This window comes from Nicotiana attenuata, chromosome 9 (assembly GCF_001879085.1).
Source record: "Nicotiana attenuata strain UT chromosome 9, NIATTr2, whole genome shotgun sequence".
In the NCBI taxonomy this organism is placed as follows: Eukaryota; Viridiplantae; Streptophyta; class Magnoliopsida; order Solanales; family Solanaceae; genus Nicotiana; species Nicotiana attenuata.
The window spans coordinates 31,177,396-31,187,363 of NC_031997.1; the positions used below are offsets into that span (position 1 = coordinate 31,177,396).

Sequence of the window (9,968 nt, forward strand, 5' to 3'; positions counted from 1 at the left end):
TCCATCCCTCAATAATATCAACCGCGCTCATAGGGGTATGTACAGACTCCGGAGGGGCTCCTACAGCCCAAGCGCTATCAGAATATCAGTATAACCGCTATGGCGTGCAGCCCAATCCCATAACTGTCGCTCATAATCAGGCTCTCGGCCTCACTCAGTCATCAATCTCTCCAGCCCCACTCACGGGCTCACAATATCATGAAAACTAGCCCGAAACAATGATATGATGTATCAATAAATAACAACTGATATTGAGATATGATATGAAATGAATGAATATGACTAAGTACGAAATATCAATGAAATCAGTAAGGTGATAGCAAGAAACGAACACTATGGGTCCCAATAGTACCGGCATAAAGCCTAAACATGATATCTAGCATGATTGATGGCTCAATTACTTTATCACACTATGTAAATACGGATATCAACAAGATAGAGTCACTATACAGTGCCATGGAATCAACCAGGTCACAATTCTCACGGTGCACAGCCACACGCCTGTCACTTGGCATGTGTGTCACCTCAATACCAATCACACAACACATAATTCGGGGTTTCGAACCCTCAGAACCAAGTTTGAAAGTGTTACTAACCTCAATCAGAGCAAAACTCTACTCCAAAATGCCTTTTTCTCTCAAATCGATCTCCAAACGCCCCGAATCTAGCCACAAGTAGTACAATACAATCAATATAGGCTAAAGGGATCAATTCCACAAGAAAAGTACTAAATTATAGCCAAAAATCCAAAATTGGCTCAAACCCGGCCCCCGAGCCCACGTCTCGAAATCCGACAAAAGTCACAAAACCCAAAAGCCCATTCACTCACGAGTCTAACCATACCAAATTTTCTCAAATCTGATAACAAAACCCCATTCAAAACCTCAAAAATCTAACTCACGATCTCTTCCTCTTTTCCCCCAATTTTCCACCCCAAATCACAAATTAGATGATGGAATTTAAGGCATAATCCTAGAATTTAGCAAAAACCAAGTTAGAATCACTTACCCCAATCAACTCCTTGAAAATCCCTTCAAAAATTGCCTAAATCCGTGGTCTGTAGCTCAAAATATGAAAAATGGGTTCAAACCCTCGTTTTTTGAAATTTAACACTGCTTCCCAGTTATTCCTTCTTCGCAAACACGACCATCCTCTCTCATTCGCGTAGACCAATCTGTCTGCCTCTCAATTTAACTCTCCGCGAACGCGACCAAAGCTTCGCGAATGCGAAGCTTTACCAACTCTACTCTTCGCGAACGCGATCCCTACCCCGCGAACGCGTAGACCAAAAAGTTGGGGTCCCCAGCTGCCTCAACATCTCTTTGCGAACGCGACACCTCTCCCGCGTTCGCGATGCACACACAACCATACCTTCGCTTCCTCTTCTACGTAAACGCGAAGAACAAAATCTTCCCAGCTCACATACACCCTTTGCGAACACGAGGTTCCTTTCGCGAACGCGTAAGAGGAAACCAGAAGAATCACACCAGCAGTTATCAACCAACAACCTAAGTCCAAATATGATCCGTTAACCGCCCAAAACTCACCCGAGGCCCCCCGGGACCTCAACCAAACATAACAACAAGTCCCAAAATATCATACGAACTTAGTTGAATTATCAATTCACCTCAAACAACATCAAAAATACGAATTACACACGGATTCAAGCCTAATGAACTTTGAAATTTCCAAATTCTACAAACGACGCCGAAACCTATCAAATCACATCCGATTGGCCTCAAATTTTGCACACAAGTCATTAATGACACCGCGAACTTACTCCAACCTTCGAAAATCCAATCCAACTCCGATATCAAAAAGTCCACTCCCGGTCAAACTTTCCAAATTTCCAACTTTCGCCAATTCAAGCCTAATTCTACTATGGACCTCCAAAATACAATCCGGACGTGCTCCTAAGTCCAAAATCACCTAACGGAGCTAACAGAACCATCAAAATTCAAATCTGAGGTCGTTTACACATAAGTCAACATCCGGTCAAGTTTTTCCAACTTAAGCTTTCAATTAAGAGACTAAGTGTCTCAATTCACTCTGAAATCTCTCCGGACCCGAACCAACCAACCCGATAAGTCATATAACAACTGTAGAATACAAAAGGAGCAGAAAATGGGGGAATGGGGCTACAACTCTTGAAACGATCGGCCGGGTCGTTACATCATCCCCCTCTTGAACAGACGTTCGTCCTCGAACGGGTCTAGAAACATACCTGGAGTCTCAAATAGATGGGGATATCTGCTCCGCATCTACCGCTCGGCCTCCCAAGTAGCCTCCTCCATGGGTTGACCTCTCCACTGCACTTTCACTGAAGCTATATCCTTTGACCTCAACTTTCGAATCTGCCGCTCCAAAATGGCTACCGGCTGCACATCATAAGTCAAATCACCATCCAACTGAACCGTGCTGAAATCCAAAATATGAGACGGATCGCCAATGTACGTCCGGAGCATAGAAACATGAAATACTGGATGCACACTCGACAAGCTAGGTGGCAAGGCAAGCTTGTAAGCCACCTCCCCAATCCTCTGAAGTACCTCAAAAGGCCCAATGAACCGAAGGCTCAACTTGCCCTTCTTCCCGAACCTCATAACACCCTTCATGGGTGAAACCTTCAGCAGAACCTTCTCCCCAACCATATAAGACACATCACGGACCTTCCTGTCGGCATAACTCTTCTGTCTCGACTACGCCGTGCGAAGCCGCTCCTGAATCAATTTAACCTTGTCCAAAGCATCCTGAACTAAATCAGTACCCAATAGCCTAGCCTCGCCCGGCTCTAACCAACCCACTGGAGATCTACACCGTCTCCCATATAAATCTTCATATGGAGCCATCTGAATGATCGACTGATAAATATTGTTGTAAGCGAACTCCGCGAACGGCAAAAACTGGTCCCATGAACCACCAAAATTAATGATACAAGTGCGTAACATGTCCTCCAATATCTGAATAGTGCGCTCGGACTGTCCGTCCGTCTGAGGGTGAAATCCTGTGCTCAACTCAACCTGAGTACCTAACTCATGCTGCACGGCTCTCCAAAACAGCGATGTAAACTGCGTGCCTCTATCTGAAATGATGGAAACTGGCACACCGTGAAGGCGAACAATCTCTCTGATGTAAATCTCAGCCAACCAATCTGAAGAATAAGTAGTACTCATTGGAATGAAGTGCGCGGACTTGGTCAGCCAATCCACAATCACCCAAATAGCATCGAACTTCCTCGAAGTCCGTAGGAGCCTAACTACGAAATCCCATGGTGATCCACTCCCACTTCCACTCCGGAATTTCTATCCTCTGAAGCAATCCACCCGGTTTCTGATGCTCAGATTTTACCTGCTGATAGTTGAGACACCGAGCTACAAACCCAACTATATCTTTCTTCATTCTCCTCCACCATTAGTGCTGCCTCAGGCCCTGGTACATCTTTGCGGCACCTGGATGGATGGAATACCGCGAGCTGAGGACCTCATCAAGAATCGGTGATTTACGCATAGCCTCACGACCTCTCGAGCCTTAATGCGCCTACAATACCTAAAGTCTCGGTGATTCTCCGAATGCCCCAAATCACCTAGCACAATATCCTGGTGCCCCTCTTTATTCAGAAGACTATAGAAGTAAGTCTGTCATCTCCGCTTAATATGAGCCTCCCCCATTAATACTCTACCATCCTCATCTTTGATGTACCTCAGTTGATCCAGATCCCGAGCCTTTCTCTCTCTCTCCTTAGCCAGCCAAAATAACTTCTTATTTCCGTCTTTTTCTCCCAGTTCCTCGTACAGGCGACCAAACGCTCCTGTCTTAGCCTCCGTGACCGCCAACTTTGCCTCCTTCCTCGCTACCTTGTACCTCTCTTTGTTCGCTCTCCTCTCCTCATCGCCTGTGCTCCCATACTAACTTCAGGTACCGCTTTCTTAGCTTCCACTTTGACTTGGACCACTTCATTCCACCACCAGATGCATTTGTGTCAGCCAGAAAAATCCTTCGAGACCCCTAACACCTCTCTCGCCGCTTCCCGTACACAGTTCGCCGTCGTTGTCCACATGGCGCTCGCGTCCCCACTACTCCTTCAGGCTCCTATAGCCGATAACCTCCCCTCAAACTCCTAAGCTTTACCCTTAGTCAAGGCATCCTACCTGATCCTCGGTCAAGCATAAACACGAATAGTGTGTAAAAGAAATATTTACGTTATCAATGAAGTTTTACTAAAATATGGTTATATAGCTAATGTCGCGATTATTCGAGATGTAAAGACTGATTTTGTATTTTATTTTACTATTAATGATATTAGCCACTAGATACTATGCCAGTCTACCTAGTGGTACATTGGCTAAAAGAAAAAAGATTGTGATTACTCGTATAGCTGATACCTAATTGCAGAGCCACCTTAAACCAAGAAGTTTTTATTTATATATAGCTATCCAGCTATACGAGTAATCGCAATCTTTTTTCTTTGGCTTATATGTTGAATTTTTTTGGCTTCTTTGTGTGTTTAATTTTTATATTTTAACTCTATTTAATAATAAATTTGCAGCTTCCCAATACTAACACCAACTAGTTTGAGATTGAGATGTAATAATTGTTATCGTTGTTATATCAAGTAAATTTACCATCTTTCTATGTTAATAATCCACGCTTACCTATGAACAGTTATGTATACTTGAGTTTATAAATAAATTTGAAAGCTAGCTAACAATTATTTGTACTATTAAGATATAAAAAAAAAACACAGAGAAAGTAAAAGAGCTAGTATCCCCAAAAAAGTGCACTTCGGTATTCCAAAAGATAAGTGATCACATGTTGTACTAACTTACACTGTGCATGAGATATCTACTCGTACTAGGAAACCATATTGCCACTTTAATGAGTTCATTTCTCAAATGTCTTTATTTCTCTTAATTTTCTTCTCCATTGGAGCTCTGCAACTGGAAATTAAACAATGTCTGGCGTATGGATATTCGACAAGAAGGGTGTTGCCCGTTTGATCACCAACCCTACTCGCGAGTCCTTCGAGCTAATGGAACCAACATATCCAGGTACTCAATGTGTGTGTGTGTATATATGAAAAAACACTGAAAAAGTAATTGTGTAGAATCTATTTTTTATTTTAAAACGAATAGTGATCTTATAAACCTAGAATTTCCTCTTTGTACTTTGATCTAAAGTTTAACTCGTTAGATTTAGTAATGCTAATTCTCCTTCCATCTCGAACTAAGTTGAGGCGGGAGAAAAAGATTTACATGTATTTGATGGTATCGAGAGACGTCTTGATTTTCTATTATATGTTTTATGCTTCTTTATTTCCATGGGGATTAAGGGCTTACTTGGCGGGGTAAGATTGTTTGCACCCCCTAGTTTTAGGTCGTGTCGGACTTGATACTTTATTTATTTTATTTTATGTGAGTGTGTTTGATTGAGCGCGAAGTTTCAGGAGTTTTTTTTTTTTTTTTTTGAAATTTGTGGTTTATTACAAGCCATAGACATTTGTATGACGAACTATAAATCATCTCATTAAGATTAAATGAGAAGTTTGAAGTTGAACTATTTCTAAATATAAAAATATGTTGTTTATTTTGGGACAAATTAAAAAAAAAATGCCACATAAAATAAGATAAGGGAAATATTAGAGCACAATTTATTGGTCTCAACCAGGAATATTAGACAAAATAGGCTCTATTGGAATTTCTATAACATGTTAATCAAGGCAAAACAACTTAAATCACCATGTGAATATGTCATACGTTACGTTTCTATCTTCTTTGGATCCACACAATATGTTTCTTTACATACTGACTTTAAATTATGTATTCGTCTCTTTAGGCACTGGTACAGCCACTGCACCCGGAGCGCGCCCGAAGGTGCTAGTGTATCTACCAGAGAACCAGGTGATTTGTTCCTATGCTGACCTAGAGAAGATACTCATTGAGCTTGGATGGAGTCGCTACAACAACCCAATAAGGTCAGATTTCATGCAGTTCCACAAGTCGGATGACTCTGCACATCTCATCTCACTTCCTAAAGATTTTAGAAACTTCAAATCTCTACATATGTATGACATCGTCGTCAAGAATCCATCTTTCTTTGAAGTCCGTGAGCCATTTGGCTAGCCTTTATCAAGGGCGGATTTAGAGTACCATTTACGGATTCATGTGAATTCAGTACATTTTACTCGTATCTTATATATGTATTAAAACATTTGTTATATATTTGACTATAAACTCAGTTATTATTATATAGTTACTTGAAATCGTTATAGAGAATATATAAACTTCAAATTCTAAATCTGCTTCTGGCCTTTTATCAGCAGCAGCAACAACAACATACCCGGTGTGAATAGCCTTTATCAGCACCAACCATAACTAAATAGCAATTGCGGATACATGTTGACCATCACCTTTTACATGTCTAATTATTAGGTATATAGTAGATATACCCTAGATCCAATCTTATATTTGATGATTTGAATATATTTTTGTGAACGTTATTTGATATAAAAATATATGGCATCTGATTTTCGTTTATCATAGTTATTATTAATTGTTTGATTAACTTGATAAGGTCTTTGATTAAATTTTGAGACTTGATATTGTGATGGAGATCATGATAATGAAAGTGAAGTTTCTTATAATTGAATCTAAATTTTTTCTTGATCATAGGATTATTAATTTGGACATTAGTAATCCGGTTAGATCAATATTTCTGTGATCGTCTTTATTGGATAAAGATTAGTTGATCTCATTAACTAAATCACATAGATAGATGATGCATATAGAGATATGATCATTGAACCGACTCGTTGGATAATTTCTAATGGTTAGAATTACCATAAACTGTCAATAGAATATTCTCTTGAAGAATGTGATGTAAGAGTTTCCTTTGACCTGAGATTGTCATAGTAATTGACAAGTTATTTATTGTGCTTTGGTACTAGACACCTATGGCCCTAGGGTGATAGTTGAAAGAATATTCGGTATGATTAAATGCTTGTAGAATTAATGATTGATCAAGATGGAATCTGCCAACTCTTGGTAAGGATTATAAGCTCCATGTTGTCATGAATTAAAAACGACCAAACTAAGACCTTGGCTAGGGCAATTGCATGAAAGAGGAAAAGAGTTTCTTAGGTCATCCAATGGTCGATTATAGTTGACATGAACACATAGTTGGTCGCCAATTAGGATTTGACAGTTGAACCATATCCTAAGGTGACCCAAAGCTATAAGGACAGAATGAATTATTACTATGATGACCCAAAAAGGTCATCTTCTGTTTTAGAACTCGATTCTGTGTTCCGAGGCCTTAAAACCTCATTTTATCTCTCCTTGATTTTGTGTGCGCAGTTCGGGCGTATATCAGGAAAGCTTTTTTATGTGCAAAAAATTGAGGAAATAATAATTTTTGGCCTAAAAAGTTAATTTTTGTTGACTTCGGTCAACATTTTGGGTAAACGGACCCGGACCCAAGTTCTGACGGTCCCGATGGGTCCATAGTAAAATATGGGACTTGGGCATATGCTCTGAATCGAATTCCGAGGTTCCTAGCCCAAGAAATGATTTTTTGATGAAAATTATAAGACTAAAATTATAATGGTTTCAAGGATTTGGTTAATATGTGATCTCGTTGGTATCGGGCCCGTATTTTTATTCCAGAGCCCGATACAGGTCCGTTATGATATTTATACCTTATCTGTGAAGTCTGGTCAGAAACGGAACTGATTTGATGTGATTCGGACCCTTGGTTGAGAAAATAGAAGTTTTGAAACTTTTTTGAAAATTACATGCAATTTGGTGTTAAATTCGTAGTTCTAGGTGTTATTTGGAAATTTGATCGCGCGTGCAAGTTCGCATAATGTTTTCAGACTTGTGTACATATTTGGTTTGGAGCCTCGAGGGCTCGGGTGAGTTTTGGATAGGCTACGGAGTGATTTGAACTTAAAAAAGTTGCTGTGTGTTTCAGGTCTGCACTTCGCATTGTGAAGTCTGGCTCGCAAATGCGAGCATCGCATTTGCGAAGAAGTTTCGCATTTGCGATTAGAAGGGCTGGGAGAGGACCTTCGTAATTGCGAAGCTCAAGATAGCAATAGCGATAATCACATGCCGCATTTGCGAACAATGGTTTGCATTTGCGATGGCAGCAAGTCCTGGACATTCTTCACATTTGCGAAGGGATTGTTCGCATTTGCGAACCCCTAATCGCAAATGCGATACCTGCAACTGTTCAAAAGCGATTTTGGACGGGATTTTCATTCATTCTCCCATTTTTCAAAACCTAAACCTCAAGAGGCGATTTTCCAAAGGCTATTTCTTCCCCAAATCATAGGTAAATGATTCTTAACTCATTTCTTTCAATCTTTCACTTCTTTTAAGAAGATTTCATCCTAGAATCTAGGGTTTTCATGGTGGAATTGGGGATTTTGGGTAAAACTTAGGAATTTCGAAATTTGGGGACTTAGACCTCAAATTGATGTCGGATTCCAAAACCAATTGTATATCCGGGCTCGGGGGTGAATGGGTAATTTTTGGTCCGAATTTTGGATTTTGACCAAGCGGGCCCGGGGTCGGTTTTTGACCTTTTGGGGAAAATATTGGGAAACTCATAATTTTGTATTGGAATTGATTTCTTTAGCGATGATTGATGTTATTAAGTTAATTATGACTAGATACGAGTGGATTGGAGGTGAAATCTAGAGGAAAAGCGGTAATTGAGCTTTGAGTTGGCAGTTGGATAGAGGTAAGTGTTGTGTCTAACTTTGACTTGAGGGATTATGGATCCCCGACTTAATTGCTATGTGAAAATCCATGTGTGTGGCGTATAGGTGAGGTGACGAGTACCTATGCGCCGCCAAAATTATCTGTTTAGCCTGTTCCCTTCCCCGTTCCTAAAATATTGTTTTCCTGTTTTAACTGCAACATGCTTATTAGTGCCTCCATGTTTAATTGCTTCTTGTTAGATGTTGTTTTCTTTATTGAAGGTAGTAATTATTCCGTAGTTTCATTGTGTTACATTATTGATTTAAGTTGGGTTATCGGTGTATCATGGTATATTTTGGTTGGTCTCGTTGTGTAGTAGTAATTGAGTGAAGTTTCATAAGTGTATAGTCTTCTATTTGTTTCGGTTTGAGGCACAAATATTGTGGAGGGTTTTGAGCTGAATTGTAAAATACTTGTTCTTATTATGTGATTGTCTGGTGGGATCGGGTTACGAGCCGCAACAGGAATAACAAAGGTGGATTGGTGGGATCGGGTTGCACGCCGCAACAGGAGGAATAATGGTGATATATTGAGGAGTAATAAGGGTGGACTGGTGGGATCGGGTTGCACGCCGCAACAGGAGTAATAAGGGTGAATGTTCATATTGTTACTGATTATATGGCGGGATCAGGATGCGCGCCGCATCATTTTGTTGTTTGTGTATTCTTCTTCTACTGTGATTTGTTTCTGTAGCATTGTAACTCTCTTATGGATTGGTATAGCTGATTACTTGCAAGATAATTGAGTTCCATATTTATTTTTGCTGCAAGTTATTCATTTCGTTCTGTACTTCCTTTTGCTTTATTATACACTGTATGCATGTTATATTTTAAATGCCCCATCGTAGCCTCGTCACTACCTCGTCGAGGTTAGGCTCGGCACTTACCAGTACATGGGGTCGGTTGTACTGATACTACACTCTGCACTTTCTGTGCAGATTTTGGAGCTAGTTGTGGCTGATCGAGAGATTGGTTGCAGGCATTCATCTAGGAGACACAAGGTAGTCCTGCTGGCGTCCGCAGGCCCTGGCGTCCCCTCCTATATTTCTACTTTCCTGTTTTCTTTTCTTTCGAGACAGATGTAATTTCCTTCAGACCAGTATTTGTAGAAATTCGTAGTATGTTCGTGGATTGTGACACCAGTTTCTGGGTGGTAACAATTTTCGCTATTGTTAATAGTATATAGATAACCGGTTTATTATGTACT

The 9,968-nt window shown here is 40.2% G+C and overlaps 1 protein-coding gene across 4 annotated transcripts; it reads left to right on the forward strand.

Moving 5' to 3' along the window:
• On the forward strand, positions 4,834–9,831 carry LOC109232777 (flowering-promoting factor 1-like). 4 transcript variants are annotated; one of them, XR_002068991.1, is made up of 4 exons: positions 4,834–5,048; positions 5,833–5,971; positions 6,317–6,428; positions 9,700–9,831. XR_002068991.1 is itself a non-coding variant. In XM_019398508.1 (3 exons), exons 1-3 carry the CDS (start codon positions 4,952–4,954, stop codon positions 9,710–9,712), a joined length of 249 nt encoding a protein of 82 aa, XP_019254053.1. In that variant the 5' UTR covers positions 4,842–4,951; the 3' UTR covers positions 9,713–9,831. The 4 variants fall into 4 exon arrangements, 2 of the variants coding, with proteins under 2 accessions (XP_019254052.1, XP_019254053.1); XR_002068992.1 differs by having other exon boundaries at positions 6,320–6,428; XM_019398508.1 differs by lacking the exon at positions 6,317–6,428 and having other exon boundaries at positions 4,842–5,048.